Source organism: Xenopus laevis, chromosome 8L (genome assembly GCF_017654675.1).
Source record: "Xenopus laevis strain J_2021 chromosome 8L, Xenopus_laevis_v10.1, whole genome shotgun sequence".
Taxonomy (NCBI): domain Eukaryota; kingdom Metazoa; phylum Chordata; class Amphibia; order Anura; family Pipidae; genus Xenopus; species Xenopus laevis.
Genome location: NC_054385.1, coordinates 36,266,420 through 36,286,857, shown reverse-complemented (window position 1 = coordinate 36,286,857; position 20,438 = coordinate 36,266,420). Strand labels below are relative to the sequence as shown.

At 40.5% G+C, this 20,438-nt stretch overlaps 1 protein-coding gene across 2 annotated transcripts in view; it reads right to left on the bottom strand.

Moving 5' to 3' along the window:
- The window catches only part of atp7a.L (ATPase copper transporting alpha L homeolog), a 75,272-nt gene that overhangs the window by 22,215 nt on the left and 32,619 nt on the right, over positions 1-20,438 (bottom strand). For both annotated transcript variants that reach the window (XM_018229766.2, XM_018229767.2), the window contains 9 exons: positions 18,733-19,476; positions 17,295-17,504; positions 15,383-15,546; positions 12,464-12,625; positions 11,999-12,075; positions 10,695-10,917; positions 9,763-9,996; positions 9,004-9,095; positions 8,247-8,374 (listed from right to left, as the gene is read on the bottom strand). In XM_018229766.2, coding sequence (XP_018085255.1) covers positions 8,247-8,374; positions 9,004-9,095; positions 9,763-9,996; positions 10,695-10,917; positions 11,999-12,075; positions 12,464-12,625; positions 15,383-15,546; positions 17,295-17,504; positions 18,733-19,476 — 2,034 coding nt within the window. The remainder of the gene's footprint in view (positions 1-8,246; positions 8,375-9,003; positions 9,096-9,762; positions 9,997-10,694; positions 10,918-11,998; positions 12,076-12,463; positions 12,626-15,382; positions 15,547-17,294; positions 17,505-18,732; positions 19,477-20,438) is intronic.

Below are 20,438 nucleotides of genomic sequence, written 5' to 3'. Positions count from 1 at the left end.
GCTCAGTCTGGAGGGGACAAGTCAGCATTTTTATTGGCCTGTGTATGGCCAGCTTTGTTTCTATTGACAATCAATAGATTCATGTTGTCTCTTCCTATCTTTACAAACAATGAACACAACAGGGATATATCCTGCTAATTTTTACTACACTGCCCTAGTTACACCCTTAGTGATGCCAGAACACACACCCTTGGTTAGTAGGCCATGTGACCAAGTCAGGTTACAGTGGAACATATATCCTAAGGGCCTTCGAGAGCTAGACACTCCAATCAATTTTATTTATTTTTAGGTTGCTCATTCAGGAACTGGGTTATACAGAGGGGCCAGTGAAGTTCCTGAAAATTTCAATAAATGTGTGCAAAATAGGTCATCGTTGTGTTTTATGTTGCAGCATGTGTCAATCGAAGATTAGTATTGACAGAATTATAATCCCACTAAATTTTCAAGAGAAATCCTGTGAGGTCTTTATTTCATCTCTACACATGCTAGGTGCATTCAAAAGTAATACCAACTATAAAAATGCCAGAGACTACCTATAGCTTGGGATAGTTAAAATAAAAACAAAGTTGTAGTCTTAAAGAAATTTAAGACTACAAAAGAGCATTTTCAAACCCAATTTGTGCTGGCAAACCCCGGCACCTGTACACAATAGTGCATTGAGGGCTTCCTGGAAACCAGGATAATATATGATGTTTGTTTAGCCGATCACGAAGGAACAAGTTAGTTGTAAATTATTAACCAGACAATGTAAAAAAAAAAAAAGACTGAACAGGTACTTTCTAGTGACTATTTACATCAACCTGTTCACCCACCATTTCCTAATTTCCTATGCATTATACTTCCTACACGTGATTTTCCCATGTATTTGTCTAACAGACATATTAAGAAAGATTGAATGATTCCAAGTGATACCAGTTTCAGTTATATCCTTCACACGCAGAAACCATTCATTCATGCACATGAGATTGTATCTTGCCATTGTTTCAGAACTACAGACTGTCCTGTTTTTCCACGGTAATGAATACTGGGAACTGAAATAATTGGGTCTAACAGGAAGAGATTTGTGGCTGGCTGTAATGTGGAAAGAAATTAGCAACCGCACTCACTTAGGGGCAGGGGCACACAGGCAGTTTCGGGGAGATTTAGTCGCCTGGCTACTAATCGCCTCTTCTTTTGGGGCAACAATCTCCCCAAACTGCCTTCCCCCTGCTATAATGAGAGAACTTCGGGCAAATTCGCAAATCAAAGCGCCGCGAGAGCATTGCCGCAGGAGATTTTTCATTTTAGCAGGCAGAAGGCAGTTTGGGGAGATTGTCCCCCCGAAGAAGAGGTGATTTGTCGCCAGACAACTAAATCTCCCCAAATGTGCCCGTGTGCCCCTGCCCCAAAACTTCCGGCACTTTGCCTTTTAATAAGCCACATATTGACTGAATTCTCTGAACGTCTGTGGATTAACTTTAGGAAAAGTAAACTGTAAACTTTAAGGGGGTTATTTATCAAAGGTTGAATTTTTATAAACTCTAATAAATTAGATTTTATTCACAACTCAAATGGTATGTTATTTATGAAAAAGTTTGAACATGTAAAATTCGATTGAATGGTTCCGATTTGATGGTTTTCTCCAGGAAAAAAAAAACAAGATTTTTGTTCGTCAAATTTTTTCGCCGCCTGACATTTTATTTTTTTGCAGTCTATGCGGCGTCACGTTTCAAACCAAAACTTGACAAAAATTTGGCTCATCGCTACAATTAACATTTTCAAATAGTTCAAGGGACCTCTGCCATTGACTTCTACATGAACTCGGCAGGTTTTAGGTGGAGAATAGTCGCATTAGAACTGTTTCCAGGTTCAAGGTGTGATAAATCGAGCATTCAAATTCAAGTTGGTGGTTTTAAATTCGAATTTTTTACCAAAAGAAAATTTTTTTGAAAATGAGTGACTGTGCTCCTAAGTGAGAGTAGTTTCTACCTTTATACTCAGCCAGGCATCCAGCAGAAGAAGATACATACTCTGGAATGCCCTGGGCAGATCAGAGGAGTAGGAAAACAAGTCCTGGTTTACAAATCAAATGTTGCTTAACTTCTTTGAATCACCAAATTTTTTAAGCTTTCCCATTTGTTTCATGTCAGTCAAAGTCACAAGTGATATTATAAAATACAATTTAAAAATGCCATGAATTTGGCAAGTGACCTTGTGTAACGGGGATTGGCCTTATGTCACTCCGCCTTACCCAATATTTACTTGCAGTGGGAGTGGCAAGACCTGTGGCACCTGTCACTAGAGTTAATAATGCTTATGAATTAGCTGAAGGAATAGTTCATCCAATAAAAGTTATACTATTATGGGGGGCGCATGCGCGCGCAATCCAAGATGGCCACCATTTAGGAAAGCTCCGCACCAGCCGTGCAGTTTTTTCGCTACCTGACGCATTTATCAGCACCTCAATGTCTCGCAGTCTGTAGCTACGGTAAGGGGAACCTCCTGGCTAGCCGTATGGCAAGTCGGCAGACTCGTTCGGCACGCAGAAGGCGAGGAAAAACCCTTTCTCCCCCGCCATCCCGGACACGCCCAGTCTCTGACTTTTTGGAGAAGGCCCTGCGGCCTGCGTCATCACTGAAACTGAGCCCGATAGCGTCACCGAGCAGCCTATTCGGGAGCCAGGCATCAACTTCCTCAGAGCAGGGCGAGGCTTTGCTATCTTCGGATGAGGTACTGTTGGGGAAGTTTAAACTTTTGCTGCAACAGGAACTTGACACTATGGCTACTAAAATCGCAGCTGACCTAGCTAAGCAAGTTGCTGAACTGGGCCAGAGGGTTAATGATACGGAGGCCAAAATTGATGATATTATTAAGGTGATTGATTCCCATGAACAGGATATAATTTCCTTGCAGGCACAGATGAAGGAATCGAATGATCGTATTGAAGATGCGGACAACAGATCCCGCCGTAATAACTTGAGGATCCGTGGGTTGCCTGAATCCATTGTGGATCTACAGCAATCGATTATGGACTTGCTGCAAGAACTACTTCCGGCCCTGCCTGCTACGAGATTAGAGATGGATCGGGTACATAGGGCCCTGAGGCCTAGACGACCAGATGATCCACCACGAGACATAATCCTTAGATTGCACTACCACCAAACCCAAGTGGCAGCTTTAGCGGCGGCGAGGAAGGTCGATAATTTGGTGTTCCGTACTCATCCCTACCAGATTTATATGGATCTCTCCCCAACTACCTTGCAAAAGCGGAGGAATATGGCACCCATCACCAAAGTACTTCAACTACGTAAGATACCTTATAGATGGCTATTTCCATTTCGACTGATGTTCTCTTACAACAACAGGCAGTATAACGCTACTTCCCCAGAGGAGGGTTTGGCTGTATTGGTGAAATTGGGCTTCTCCGACGCACCTGTAGAGGCTGTTTTGCCTTCAAGCAGTTCCCAGCGCAAGGTTCTCCCAATTTGGGAAAAGGTGAGATCCCATTCTCAGAGGTCACGTTCCTCCATTACCTGAACTCTTCAGCTTTCCACGGAGTCCTTTCTACGTGATGTGTTTGGGCACTTTATTTGATTCATTTGGTCAGTTGGCCTTTTCCCCTTCTGCTCCAGGAGGCTTCAGTCCTCTCCTTTTCTCCTTTTGCAGTTTTTTGTTTTACAGTTGACATTGGACGGTTTACTGCTATACTAACCTGGTCTTTTTCCCAGGTTGGGTCAGTCGCCCGCTGACCTTTGCTGAGACCCACTACGTGACCACTGGGTTCTCCCTCCTACTGGGTGCTGATTTTAGACATACATTTTCTGTTACTTGCAGGCTGGTTAATGCTTTCCCCCCTTGGAATTGAGTCCCCTAAGGGCTCCTGAGGCTGGTCCGGGAGTGCTTTTTGACGGTGACTCTCTATTCCCCGGAAACAAACTGATACTCTGGTTGAATTTTTGGTTTATTGTTAATTATATTATGTTGCTGACAAGTGAAATCCTTTTTCTATCTATCACATGGCTTAATATTACAAGTGAGATTTTTGCTTTATATTCACTTATATTGATAGGCAGTGGCTTATTGTGGCAGAACACTGTTCCCCTTTTCTCACCATGGCTTGAGGAGGGCAATTATGGTATAGATGGATTGATAATTCCTCATGGGGGTTAAAGTGCTTAGTTTGAATGTCCAAGGGTTTAATTCTCCTATGAAACGTACTAAAGCTTTCTCCTACTTCTCGTCCCTAGACGTAGACATCCTCTGCCTACAGGAGACCCACTTCTCCCATTCCTCTTACCCCAAATATCTACATAAGAGGTACCCTACAGTACTATTAGCTACTAGTCCTAACAAAACGAAGGGGGTAGCGATTTGCTTCCACTCCAGATTGGCAGTTACAATTAATGATACAATTATTGATCCTGAAGGTCGATTCGTCATAGCCATGGTTAGCATTGGGGATGTTCCGCTCACTATTGTGTCGCATTATACTCCGAATTTAGATCAGATTAAATTTCTGTCACAGTTATTTGATACTTGTTCCCAAATTCAACTGGGACAACTGATTCTCTGTGGAGACTCTAACCTTGTTTGGAATCAGAATTTAGACCGTTTGGTAATTGGTAAGCCCCAGAGTACTGGGAAATTCAGCAGAGATTCTGTTACGTTTAAGAATCTCTTAGCGTCTTATCGGCTGATAGACGCTTGGAGAGAATGTAACCCTACAACGCGACAATTTTCCCATTACTCTGCTCCTCACAAGCTATCCTCTCGTATCAACCATATTTTTCTCTCGCCTACACTACTGCCTGCACTCCGTACTGCCAAAATGTTTAATATAAGCTGGTCAGATCATTGTCCTAATTGTATAACACTTTCCCATATTTGGGAAAGGTCTAGCTTTGGGGCTTGGCGTCTGAATGAATCTTTATTGAGTATACCTGCTACAGTTGCAATAATCAAAGAGTCCCTTGTTAATTACTTTCGGGAGAACCTCCATACAGCTCCTTCTGCGGTTACTATTTGGGAAGCCCACAAAACGGTTATCCAGGGTGTCTTTATACAACAGGGCTCTAGGGCCAAAAAGGCTAGAGTGGCGGCTATTAATTCCCTGACTCAGAAACTAGATAACTTGGTGGAGGCACAGAATGATTCCCCTGAATTAGATTATTCTATTCAAATCTCCCAACTTCGAAAGGAACTGGACATGCTGTTAACAACTTATGCTGAGAAAAAGTTGAGATGGGCTAAACATAAACTTTATGGTAACCTAGACAAGCAGGGAAGGATGTTGGCTCGTAAACTGAATGAGAGACGTAAACCTCCCACTGTCCACAGGATTAGAACATCCCAGGGCTCCTTGTCGGGGAACCCCAGTAAGATAGCAAACCAATTTGCCCATTTCTATGAAACCCTTTATGCAGCTCCAGTATCCGTGCCTGAATCGGCGTTCGATAAGTTTTTCTCTACGATTAGCCTTCCCGAGTTGTCCCCTGATCAGGCCCAGCTTATTGACCGAGATGTCTCCTTAGAAGAGGTTTCTCTTGCTATAAAAACCTTAGCATCTGGTAAAACTCCGGGGCTTGATGGCTTATCAAATTTATATTATAAGAAATTTGCTGAACAATTGGGGCCCCACCTCACCTCTATGTTGAACGCACTGAAAAATGGAGAGTCCTTACACCCTGAAACGCTCAAAGCTAAGATTTCGGCTATCCCTAAACCCGACACTGATCTATCTGAATGTAAGAACTATCGGCCCATTTCAGTGTTAAACACGGATGTGAAGTTGTTGGGGAAAATTCTTGCTCAACGCATTAACAGCTTTTTCCATCAAGTGATTCACAAAGATCAGGTCGGGTTTGATCCTGGACGCCAAGCCTCAGACGCTATTAGACGTCTTTTGTTGTTAATGGAACACTCTAAAAACTGTAAACTTAAAGCTATGTTATTGAAGTTGGACATTTGTAAAGCGTTTGACTCCCTTAACTGGAGTTATTTTTATTATACTTTGGGTAAGTGGGGGTTTGGTGGGGGGTTTCTGCAATGGATCCACTCACTTTACCGTAATCCCACCGCGATAGTTGGTATGTTTGGTTTCTCCTCCCACACATTTTCAATTCGTAGAGGCACCAGACAGGGGTGCCCATTATCCCCGATCTTGTTTAATTTGGCAATTGAACCGTTAGCTCTAGCAATTCGATCCAATTCTGATATTTCTGGGATAGCCATTGCCGGTACCCATCATAAAGTGAGCCTTTTTGCAGATGATTTGACACTTATCCTCTCCAAACCCCTAACATCTCTTCCTAACCTGTATAGATTAATGGACATATTTGGGACCTTATCTGGGTTTAAGATTAATCATAATAAGACAGAGGCTTTAAATCTCTCCCTCTCTCACCAGGAAGTTAAATTACTACAGCTGAACTTTGACTTTGTGTGGCAAATTCACTATATTACTATTTTGGGGGTCAAACTTACTAATTCCTATGAGTCCATGTATAAATTTAATTATTTACCGATGTACAAATCCTTGGGTGCCTTGCTGGAGAAATGGACACATCACCACCTGTCTTGGATAGGGCGTATCAACTCGATAAAGATGTCTATACTTCCTAAGCTTTTATACCTGTTCCGAACCCTCCCTGTTACAGTTCCATTATCTGATCTTGCTGGGTTTAGCTCCAAGCTTTTACGATTTGTTTGGGCTGGTAAGTTCTCACGCGTTAGCAAAGCGAATATGATGTTGCCTAAGGATAAGGGAGGGTTGGGTTTTCCTGATTTCTCGTTGTACTATAAGGCGGCCCAATTAGCTCAAATAGTGACCTTACACACGATTGCTGATAGCCCTCACTGGGTCCACCTAGAAGCTCTTTTTTGTAAGCCCTACTCTCCTTCGGCTTTAATCTGGTGCCCCACCAAATTTAGACCTAAATTAGGTAGCGTATGCTTATTACATACTATTAGGCTTTGGGATAGTGTTAGGTTACGGTTTCAGTTGCAATCCCCATTGACTCCAGCAGCTCCTTTGTTAGGTAATCCGCTTTTTCCACCGGGCCTGCAACCTACTTTATTTCAATGGTGGCAAGATCAGAACTTTTTGTACCTAGGGCAGCTTTTCTCCTTATTGGGGCCCTATACCCCTCAGAACTTTTCTCAGAAATATAGTGTGCCACAGGCCGAAAGCTATAGAGTGATCCAAGTATTGCATTATGCTCAATCTTTATGGAGATCTTCAGGGGTGGTGAACAGTTCTCAAACCTTTTTTGAGCATTGGTGTTGTAAAGCGCCCAAATCGCGACTGGGAAGTAATTTGGTCTAATATCAAGAAATCTTCAAGGAATGTCTCACTCTTAGAAACAAATTATAAGGTTTTACTCCGGTGGTACTTGGTCCCCGCACGTATAGCGCGATTTATACCTTCAGCTGATGATAGGTGTTTTAGGGGTTGTACTCATAAGGGCACTATGTATCATATTTGGTGGCTATGTCCTGTGGTTCAAAGATTTTGGATAAGAATTTATAATATGATTTATTCCATTTTTAATACGCCTATTCCAAAACATCCTAGTACGGCCCTATTATGTAAAAAACCTGATGCTCTCACATCACACCAATTCCAACTTTTCCTGTTGATAATGACGGCTGCCAAACAACAATCGCAAAGGCTTGGAAAACCAAGTATATCTCTGTCGAGGCCACGAAGAGTAAAACTGACTGGATAATGGTCCAGGAGAAAATGTCTAGCATCCTACTTGATACTCACCAGAAATACCTGTTGGTTTGGTCCCCTTGGATTGAATATAGATACGGTACTAATTATCCGACTGCCTTTCTCAGCATTTGAATCGTTACCACTGTCTTATCTCACTTGTCACTGTTTTTATAGGATTTTCAGAACTTGTCTGCTAGTTCAATGGTCATTTGATTGTCAGTATTTTGCTTTTTATTCACCAACTGTGGATGTTTATAATTTATCTATAAGCTATGCGTAAATTTGTGTGTTTTGATGTACCTACACGTGGAGACTATATGGTATATTTGAAGACTCAATCTGTACTGTCTCTTAATATGCTACTGTAAGCTATTGTCAACTTTGTTTATGTTATGTAAACTCAATAAAAATATTGGAATATAAAAGTTATACTATTATGCATGTCAAACCTATTTTATATTATGTAATGTCCCTACATATTTCTGTTCTTATGCAGTGTCATGTTTTATATTGTCCCAAAACAACATGTCAATAACAATAAACAGTTTACCGGTGATTAAAGATTCATCAACCATGGACTGCCCTTCAATAACCCTCCCATCCACTGGGAACTTTCCTCCTGGTGTCACTCGGACAATATCCCCGCGCTGCACCAATTCCACGTCCACCTGCTCCTCACTGTTCAACACAAGAAAGATTTGAATATGCACAAGCTATACTACATAATAAATGTATAGGAAAATCACACAGCTTTCCTTACTGCTTTAGTTTTTGTTATTTATATTTGCATCTATGGAGAGTTTATGCAAATAAAGAGACTTATTATTTATGTAAAAATGAACAAATTGCAGGTTCTATTGAAATCTGTGCTTACAACTCATGCATTTCACGTGCTTGCATCCAATGGAACACACAAGCATTAAAGCTATACAGATATGTGACCTGTTATCCAGAATGCTCGGGATCTGGGGTTTTCCAGATAAGGGATCTTATGTAATTTGGATCTTCATGCCTTAAGTCTAATAGAAAACCGTTTAATTGTTAAATAAATCCAATAGGCTGGCTTTGTTTCCAATAAGTATTAATTATATCTTAATTTGGTCCAAGTAAAAGGTATTATTTTATTATTACAGAGAAAGAAAATAATTTAATTTAAAAAAAATGGATTATCTGGATAAAATGGAGTCTATGGTAGACGGCCTTCCCGTAATTCTGGATAATGGGTTTCCAGATAATGGATCCTATACCTGTATTAATTACAACAGTTGGCTTTTGTTATGGATGTGAAGAAACACAGAAACATATACCTTTGCACAGTGTTGTCTGGACCCAGGGTTACAACAGTTGCTTCAGTAGCTTGTAAAGATATTAATCGTGAAAGGGCTTCTGAAGTTTTGCTCTGAAACCAACAAGAAACCATTAGCACAGAAAGGCAAACATATATAAACTAACATACAGTTATATCCAAGATTAATTTAGGCTAAATCCGTTCCTTTTTTACAAAACAGATCACTGAAGCCCCACCCTCTTCTTACTATAACTGGCTGTCAGGCTGGGCCCCCACAGATACCACTCGGAGCTACTGAATGAAAAATAAAATTTAAGAGTGTATTTTGGGCAGTTTGCCATTAGCTTATCCTGCTAAAAGGAGCTTTTGGCTTAGCAGGTTGATTGAAAAAGTGTTGTCTTTTTTTTTTTTTTTTTTTGCTGCCAAAAAGATTTAGGCATCTAGGAATATAAATATTTGTTCTGGAACTGCAGAGAAACAAATAAACACCTATTTATTAATTATAATAAATTATACAGCACGTATAATCTCTCTGCAAATATGAATTTACAGTAGGAGAAATGAATAGGCCATTGGTTTTCAGCTGCCCAATCAATCAAGAAAGAGATCTGGGGGCTTATATCCCCTTCAAATATAAACGGGTTGCACATTTATAAATATATGCCTGACTAGATTTGTAAGCAGTGCTCATGCACATGTGTGGGAATTGCACTAAAACCTTCAACATGGCAAAAGCAAAGTATAAACCTCTCAAACACTCCGCAAGATACAATCTTACCTTGGCAATATGCTCAAGCCAGCGGCCCAGCGCAATGAACACAAACAGCATTGGTGGGGTGTCAAAGAATGTAATTGGGTTCACTTTGGATTTCTCAAATATTGCGACAATAAGAACGATCAATGAGTAGATGAAAGCAACAGAGGTGGCAAGGACTATAAGCACATCCATGTTAGCTGTCCTGTGCTTGAGTGCCTTGTAAGCTTGAATGTAGAAATACCAGCCCCCTAAAAACTGACACGGAAGCAATAATCACTCAGCTGATCCCCACAGAAAATAAATATAATAGAGGTAGAAATGTATACCATCCTAGGTCTGCTTTTCCAAATAAAAGAGCTATCTACAATGCAACACTCAAACAAACAGGGTTTGTATTTTTGGTTTTGTTGCATATTGATCCCAACACCGCATATAAGGTAGAGCACCAAACATTTGGATATTATAACTTATCTGCAATGAGCGCACGTGTGCGTAACAAAACTACCTGATCAAGCTGTCAGGCTCTAGGAGATTATGAATGCAGAGTATGAAAAAACTATGACCGGGCCAAAGGAAATCCGAGACACTTATGAGTAAGTACCGGAGGGTTTGAAACGCGTAAAGTGGATTTCTGGAGGGTCAGTATGTACCATTTTTTTACTATGTGTATTTAATAACATTTTTGACTTTTATATATAGTGGCTTTCAGGATATATTTTTGAGTATTTGTTTCAAAGGAAATCTCCCCCTTAACATTTACATTGTTCTATGAATGCCCTTTTATGATTACTGTATTTGTATTACAGGTTAATGACGCACATAAAAACAGTGTGGCAATCTATAACACATCTGTGGAAATCAAATAATATAATACTAAAAGGAATTCTCTTTACTTCAACAGTTGTAGGATGCCAATGGTATGAGTGTGGCACATATGCATATGTTCTGTTTACCTGTACTGGTATACACAAGAGAAGAGAAACCAGATTCATGATGGATAATCCGGGGATGAGTTGATATTCCAAAACCAAGGTAGGATGGTAATATGCCATATCTTCCACAGTCATGTTATGGTGGTGAGGCATTAGTTGATGATTCTCCATGAACATCATGTGCACCATAAGTCCCATTACAGGAATGCAGAAAATTAAGCTGATTAGGAAGGAGCGTTTCCACCTTACCAAAAACAAACAATCGTTTAATTTCCCTGTGCATATAGATAGAAGTGAGAGTTTATATAAGGTTTACCATTTCTACCCACTGCACCCACAGAGAGGTCAAACATATTTCTGACCTAAATAACTGAGAACCATTTGAGCCCATGCCTGCAAGCATAGTACTACACAGACAACCCTTATGTGCTCACAAGGTATTTAGGCAACTATTAAGTACATTACATTATACACTTAAGATTCCCCCTATAATCTAACTGTATAATGATTCTATAATGCTCAATATGGTTGCAACCCACTGGCTGCAGGGAGGAGTTTTATATACTTTTGGCTTATTACTGACATTTTTGATTTGTCAGCAATTCTTATCAGATCCTGATTTTATTGTGTAACCTCAGCTGTCAAATAATTAAAAGACCCCTGTTTGTTCCAAGTTTATCGTGTTTTTAACCAGTACCCATAAATGCAAATAATTTGTTTTTGTACAGTGCTACTCTATTGGATAGTCAAGATTATTCTTAATATACAGAATATGAGATGGTAAGGAAATGTATAGAGTATTCAATTTCAAACGGTTTACTTTTTTTGTACTTTCCTTATCCCTTTGCCTGGTAAACAATTATTGGTGATTTAGATAAAGACTACTCACATTGCTCTAAGGGTAAGGACACACGAGGAAATTCAGGGAGATTTTGTGAAGCAGAGAACTGCCTCAGCGTTTTTCCCCATAGGCTACAATGAAAAGTCGCCTGCGCTAATGCACACACGGTGATGCGTTTTCAATAGTTGCCCAAAGTTGCCTCAGTGAGGCAATTTCAGGCAACTATTGAAAACGCATCGCCGTGTGTGCATTAGCGCAGGCGACTTTTCATTGTAGCCTATGGGGAAAAACGCTGAGGCAGTTCAGGGAGATAGTTGCTCAAAAGACAAGGCGATTAGTAGCCAGGCGACAAAATCTCCCTGAATCTCCTTGTGTGTCCTTACCCTAAAGCTCAAATGAAACATCTGGGATAAGGTAGAATGAAAGATATGCTATACGTTTATAAAATGTGTAAAAGTAAAAAAAAAAGCTTTATTTCACATACCGTTGTATTTCCACTCGGTGATCCAGGTGGCTTGCAGATCTGTCTCTTTTTACTAAAGATGTGCTAAAGCCTAGATCCTACATTGGGAAACAAAAGCAATGATCTGGTTACTCTACTAAGTAATTGTGGCTTAAATCGATTATTACGAGAAAGAGTAACATACTGTAATAACTAGGATGTATTCATTTTATTTTACATGATTTGCCTTAATGGGCAAGAAGTAAAAGTAAAGCAATAAAAGAGCAGACATTTAAATATGATTTTCAGCATAAGCCTCTTGGGGACTTCATTCCAAATCGGATACAGGTGAATACCAAATGAGAAAGCTTTTCCAAGTAGATCTTCTAGTCAAACTATTAAAACTTGATATCGAGTTCAGTTAGCTGCCTGATGATGCAATTAATACTTTATTTCTGTCAACAGCAGCAAGGACAGTGGAGCAGAGATAAATGCTGTATTACTTACATTTATAATCTTCATGATATCCCTTGGGCCGATAACCTCTGGATCAAATTTAATGTGAGCTTTATTGGTTGCAAGTGCCACTGAACTGTACAACACCCCTTTTGTTTTCATCAAGCGGGATTCAATTTTATGTACACAGGAGGCACAGGTCATTCCCCTCACCTGTCAGAATAGTTTGAAATACAAAGAGATGTATTATATACTTTGCTCTCGAACATCCAGCGCAAAAACCTCCTGATTTATATAAAGACAAGGAGAGACATGATTAGCAGCAACCTTGGATTCACACCATACCAGAAGATATTTCCAGCTTTTGATCAGATTTTTCCAAGCAGTCTGGAGACAAAATCTCATTATAAAAGTGCAGTCCTCTTGGAATAGTATTATAGCATTATTTGGAACTTGTATAGGCTGCTAACACAGAGTGCACTGTGTTGAAATAACTATTTATTGACATAATAATAAATAATACATATTGTATGTTACACATAAGAAATGACCGTAGATGACATGTTCTTATACTATGGATTCTGCTACTGTTCTGCCTGCACTCATGTAGCTTCAATTCATTTTCATTTATCAGTATAGGCAGGGCCGTTCTTACCAACTGTGGGGCCCAATTGGAACCATTTTGGCAGGGCCCCTTTGATGGAATTTTGCAGTCTGCCACAGGGTTCTAGGGCTGAGATAGCAAATAGTGTCTGCTTTTCCCTCTGTTCAAGTGACTGCTGCCAGTTGGGGTTGGGGGCAAATTTTAGTTACTAGTGTAAAATGTGTGTGCAGCACTATGGATTATATATACAAAATTTATTTTCATGGCGCAACTGCATACTCAGCACCAGCTATACATTTTCATAGTAAACACATGATGCATCTTTAAAGAACTACCCTCATACCTTCCTGCTCTATGGTACAGAGAAATGCTGGTATTAATTTATGGAATTTCTTTGTAAAGGTTATAAACAAACTTAGGGGGCTGTTCCTGCGGAATTGTGCTTAGTACAGGGGAATACCTTTGCTGCCATAGTTTTATATGATCTCTCTGTACAGACTATGAGCAAACTTAGGGGACTGTTCTTGCTGAATTGTGCTTAGTACAGGGAATACCTATGCTGCCATAGTTTTATGGGATCTCTCTGTACAGACTATGGGCAAACTTTCCGGGGCTGTTCCTGCTGAATTGTGCTTAGTACAGGGGAATTCCTATGCTGCCATAGTTTTATGGGATCTCTCTGTACAGACTATAAGCAAACGTAGTGGACTGTTCCTGCTGAATTTTGCTTAGTACAGGGGAATACCTATACTGCCATAGTTGTATGGGATGTCTCTGTACAGACTATGAGCAAACTTAGGGACTGTTCCTGCTGAATTGTGCTTAGTACAGGGGAATACTTATGCTGCCATCGTTTATGGCATCTCTCTGTACAGGCTATGAAAAAACGTAGGGGCTATTCCTGCTGAATTGTGCTTAGTACAGGGGAATCCCTATGCTGCCATATTTTTATTTTATTTCTCTGTATAGACTATGAGCAAACTTAGGGACTGTTCCTGCTGAATTGTGCTTAGTACAGGGGAATACCTATAGGGATAAACATTCAGCAACAGTTGGAGCAAACTACTAAATACTGACCTCTCAGACACTCCCATGGCAATATGTAATAGATGTTTTTAATTTTGATTTCCCACTTTGAAACTGTTTTATAAAATTGTTATGTTTTGTCATTTTCTTGGCTGGAAAACAACAAAGTACTTAAAATTGTGAGGAGAAGCTTGGGTGAGGGTTATAGCTGGCAACTCCCCTTGAATATCAGTTACTTGGACACAATTATACAGAGGAATATTAGATACAAATTTGTGAACAGATGTGCAAAGCGTGCCATACCCTGCATAGATAACAGCACATAGATAGCTAAAATCTCAGCTGCCATAAAGCATGGCAGGACTGCTGCTTTTTTGGTGTTAATGTTCCAGAAATGCTGCTTGAAGTGGGCTGCAGATAGTAATGTGCACCACTGAGGCAGAATACTTTTAATAAGACAATTAGAATAGTATGTATAGGTAATTAAAACACAATCTCCAAAAGTCCATGAATATCTTCCCTATCAAATGTGATTCCATGCACAGGCACTTTTAACCCCTGTATCAAGAGCCTCCTCTTTAGTGATCTTAAGAGTTAACTGTTTCTGACTTTGAAATTCCTCAGCCCTTGTCTCTTTGCTATGACGAATTTTTTCTCTTTTCTCTGCTGGATGTCTAGAAAGCTAATAATTCTGTCAGAAGGTGCATTGTAGTAGATACAAAATGCAGTTTCCTCTACTGTGTAGTGTAGAGCAATAAGCAATATCTGTAAAAATAAACAAACTATGCCATGAAGCCTAGCAGAGGACTGCAGCACAACCTACCTCAGCTATAACAGAAAAGACCCTTGAGTTAGGAAAGCATGACCCCCTGGCCTTCAACAAACTGTGCGGGCAGGGCCTGAGATCCAGACAGAGTAGAACACAGCACAGGACAGAGGTTATCATACAGCCCGCCTCATCCACTCCTCCAGTCTCAACCAGCCTGGGCTGCAGCAGGAGAAACTTTGGCAAGTAACAGGACACCAGTCTCAACTCGCGAGAACACAAAGGAAAGAGCCGAACAGCCAGTGAAAGGACCCGAACTGCAGGGGAAAATGCTGAGTCGGCGCAAGTTCCGAACATAAAGAGAACTATCCGGCACAATGGAAAAGCCCGATTGGGCCCAATAGGTCCAATCGGCCTAAGGCCGGCCCTGAGTATAGGAACACTGTTAAGTGTGTCTATATTGATTTTGGAGCCTGGCACTTAGTGTTGTCTCGGGCAGAGTGATGTTATAATATCAAAAGTTATTTAATCAAATTTCAAAGGCTAATACAGAAAAGATGAAACATGCACTTACCAATAACTCTAAAATGCCAGTTTCGTCATCATAGTTTTCCAAGACAGAGGCTTCAAATCCAAGTTCCTGGATGAGTTCTGCAATGCCTGAAGGCTGTAAAACCTCGGGGTTAAACCTAACCTCTGCCTTGCCAGCCATCAGGGCAACAAGAACAGAATAGATCCCTAAAAATGTGAGAATGAAGAAACAGAGAAAGGGTTATAGACAGAAACAGAGGTTAGTGAGACAAGTGTCAGCACACTTCCTGCTATGCATGGCAAATTCAATAAAAGAATACAAGGTATGTTTTTAGGAGAACTTGACAGAATTTTGTCATGATTTTTATGGTGTTGTTTTTATTCCTAAATTATGCTGTTTACACTGAAAATAATTCACTCTACCATATAAAATGTAACTCCTAACCCAACAAGTGTCATTGGTCATTTAGCCTGGCCATGTGCTTTCAGAAAGAGCCAGTGCTGCACTATGAAACTGCTTTCAGACAGGCTGTTGTTTCTCCCACTCATGTAACTGCCGCTGCCAGCTGCTATCTGCTATCTGGTTACCTTCCCATTGTTCAGTTGTTAGGCTGCTGGGAGGGGGAGTGGGTGGAATCACTCAAACTTGCTGTACAAGAGTAAAGAGTGACAGAAGTTTATCAGAGCACATGACTGGGGGCTCCTGGGAAACTGACAATATGTCTAGCCCCATGTCAGATTTTAAAATTACGGTTGGGGCAGACGAGCAGATTCGGGGAGATTTAGTCACCTGGTGACTAATCGCCTCTTCTGCGTGGCGACAATTTCCCCGAACTGCCTTCCTTCTGCTTGAATGAAGAATCGCCTGCGCTAATACAATCACGGCGCTTTAATTTCCGAAATCGCCCGCAGGCAACTCCGGGCGACTTCGGAAATCGAAGCGCCGCGAGTGCATTAGCGCAGGCGATTCTCCATTCAAGCAGACGAAAGGCAGACAGAAGGCAGTTCGGGGAGATTGTCGCCACGCAGAAGAGGTGATTAGTCACCAGGCGACTAAATTTCCCCGAATCTGCTCATCTGCCCCAACCCTTAAAAACAGATTTCAGTGCAAAAGTCTGCTGGAGCAGCACTATTAACTGATGCGTTTTGAAAAAAAAACATATATTCCCATGACAGTATCCCTTTTAGAGATGCACCGAATCCACTATTTTGGATTCGGCCGAACCCCCGAATCCTTCGTGAAAGATTTAGCCGAATACTGAACTGAATCCGAACCCTGATTTGCATATGCAAATTAGGGGTTGGAATTGGAAACATTTTTTACTTCCTTGTTTTGTGACAAAAAGTCACGCAATTTCCCTCCCCGTCCCTAATTTGCATATGCAAATTCGGATTCAGTTCAGTTGGGGAAAAGGATTCAGCTGAATCCGAATCCTGCTGAAAAAGGCTGAATCCTGAACCGAATCCTGGATTTGGTGCATCCCTAAACCCTTTAACTTGCTATCCTTTTTTCCTTTGCAAGTTTCACTACCACCGTGGAGCATATGTATCAAAGGTGGAACAAGCGATTCACCACAAATCACTCGAGAAGATCTATTTTGGTTGCCTTGTTTAGCACTTTGATTGGATGAGGAGGGTGTGCCCTAGATTTGACTGCTGAGGTGTTTGTGAGGATTATATACATTTGAATGAAGACTGTCTATGACCAAAGCAAATTTCATACCTTTGACCCCTGTAGGTGCTTTAGTCAAAGTATGGAACTGCTAAGTAAATAATTAATATGATCCCCCTAAATGTTTGTTAACATTAAATTACTTGCATAGTTAGTAATAGAAACAGGTGGGGGTAGTAGATCTGCTAATGTAAATATGTGCTTGTCCCTATTTCCCCAGCTGAGGGAATAGATTAGCATGCACACTTTCCCAGCTGGCAACCAGATGTGCAGGCAATTCTACCTTCTTCTCTGCGGAGATTCCTTTCAATGTTGGCAACACAGGAGGCACAGGTCATTCCAGTGATTTGGATAAAGCATTTGTTCACATTCTTTCTTTCTGGTTTGCTGTGGACAGGAGTTTCTTTGCTGGTGCGATCTTTAGGAAGAAGGGACCCAGGGGAAGTCTTCTGTGAGGCTTCTGTTGTAAACGTGTCTACTGGTCCAGTATTTGCTGAAAAGATAAATATTTATCTTTGACAATTCTTCAAGCAAGGTCTGAAATCCACATTTTTAAATGCAAAGGCATTGCAGAAGAGTACCAGAAGCTTCCCAACACAAATTAACAATTTTCCCTATTAAACACTCCAAACACCTGGGGATATATTTATCAAAGAGTTAAGTTAGAGATCACCACAGTCTTCTAGAGTGAAATTCAGCCACTCTCCATTCATTTCTATGGGATTCTGAAAGGTGTATTTATCAATGGATGAACTTTCACCCATTGATAAATACTCTTTAAAAAATCCCATAGAAATGAATGAAGAGCGGCGGAATTTCACTCTAGAAGACTGTGGTGATCTCTAACTTCACTCTTTGATAAATATACCCCCTGGACTCTAAGTACCATGGGTTACTGCCATACAAAGTTTTCTTTGTTTTTTTCGGCACAGTTCCTTGCGCAATAATTTCTATCCGACTTAGGTTTTAGTTATAAAACTGGTATACTAAATGACAAGGTTTTACTTCTCTATTATGCATTCTCTGTTTATTTATTGGGGCATGCACAGATTGTGGAAGAGACAGGCCACTCGAGACACCCCAGCTACTGTGGAGCTGCAATTCAAACCATTTAAGCCCCAAGTATGAGATTACCCTAGAGTGCTAGCTCCCCAGAGGCACAGCCCTTTACCCACCCCAACCCACAAGTGGAACTAGTTTGTTGGGTCATATCTATAGATTCCATAGATTTAGGGTTGACCTGTGCATTATCTCAGTGTTCTCCCCAGGAAGGTTTTGATAAGTGCATTACCCTGCCATACATTTCATGCCATAATATTTACAGAAGCTGGCAGGACTGCTCACTGTATTTGCAGAATTTCACAGTCTTATTAGTTTTTATAGAAAGTGTTCTATTTTTGCCCATGTGGTAAAAAGGCGGTTACATTTTTTTTCCCCCCAACATCTCCTTCCCCCATCCCCTAGCCATTTTTTTTCTTAGGTGAACACTGCTATTGATTCAAATCCCATTATATATACATATGAATTGCTCTTATGCAGCTGCACACAGAGGATTTGCACAGTTATAGTTATGTTGAAAAGAAACCCCTTTTTCAAAACAATAATAATTTCTAATTTAAATAGTGTGTGTATGTGTGAAAATTGTAGCTGAAAACTACAAATCAGCACTATTCAACCAATAATAAGGTCTCAAAAATGATGAATAAATAAAGAATATTTACCATAAATAGAGGCATCGAATCCCATATCCTCTATTGCTGCTCGTATATCTTCAGGATTGGTAATGGCTGGATCATACTGCACAGTCCCATTTTTGTTAACCAAGGAGACTTGTATGGATTTTACCCCTGGCTTCTTAGAGATGAGCCCCTCGATGGACTGGACACAGGACATGCATGTCATTCCTTCAATGTTCACCACTGTGACTTTGGAGCAAAAGTCCTGGTTTGAAGTGCTAGAAAAGACCTCCGTGGCACAAGAGGCTTCTGATTTTTTCTGCACGCTAAAAGCCTCTGCAAGCTTCGGATTATTACAAAGACTCACTTTAAACGTGCCGGGTGACAGAGCTTCTATTGCCCGAAGGAGTGCATCAGAAGTAGTGATATTTGAATAAAAGTTTATAAGAGCTAACTTACTTTCCAATGACACGTCAACGCTCGACACCCCATGATGTGAACCTATGTTACTTTCAATGTTCACAACACAGGATTTGCAGTGCATGCCTTCAACTTGAAAGATGGCTCTGCTGAGGTCATTTTGAAGCTTTGGTATTTTCTGGGTTAAGTCCCCATTGCTGTTGGTCTGTGTATTTGTCAACCGCTCAATATCAATTGCTCCCAGTTTTTGAGAGGGCTTGTTTTTAATTGAAGCTATAAACCCAGCTTCTTCAATTTGGGTCCTGATTTCTTCAGCTTTGATAAGGTGCGGCTGATATAAAATATGGGCTTCTTGGCTGTCTAGAGACACTGTAAAAAAAAAAACACATTATGAACAACCCTTTCTAGATGTAATTTAGGCAAAATAAATGAACTAAAACATGAAAGTTTCAGACAGGCTTATGGAATAAAGTTTATTCATGCTGGGGACATTTGTTGTTCAGGTTGAACTGAAGAAGCTGCTCAGATGAGAAGTGAAATGTCATCAATGATTACTCAACTGAAGTCCAGTTGTTTTAGAATTACTTACACTAGTTATACCATGGACGAATGAAAATCTTCATAGTCATATTACCACTTAGGATGATGGGCTGTTGTGTGATCCCACAGGAAAAAGCAGACAACACCCTGACTCCCATAAATTCTAGTAACTGTACTACTGAAAATTGTGTGTTTTGGGGGAAAAGTGTTATGGCAGGAATCCAGGAATGACAGCTAAATCATTTTAGTGTCAGATGGGATGGAAGAATGTGTATACTATGAGTAAGTCTAATAAAATTAGGCATGGGATGTGCATATGTCGAGTAAACATTAGGAAGCATGGAATTTGGAAGGGTACATACAGTAAGTAGGCCTAGTAACAAGAGGTATGGGATGTAGGTGTGTATATAGGGTGAGTAAGTCTAGTAATAGAAGGCAAGGGATGTAAGTGTGTATAAGGTGAGTAAGCCCTGTTAGCAGAAGGCATGAGATGTAGACATATATAGGTTGGTTAAACCTAGTAAAATGAGGCATGGTATGTAGGAGTGTAAAGGGTGATTTAGACTACAACAGAACATACAGGATGTGGACGAAAATAAGGTGAGTAAACCTCGTAAGGGAGCCCATACGATGTATGAATGTATAAGGTGAGTAAACCTAATAACAGGAGCTAAATGGGCCATCCCACAACAGCACCACTGACATGCGATCCCACATTGTTCCTGCTTGGATCTGTACCTGATTCAGCCTGAAAATGATTTATTTTATATATCAACCACTACCTACTGGGC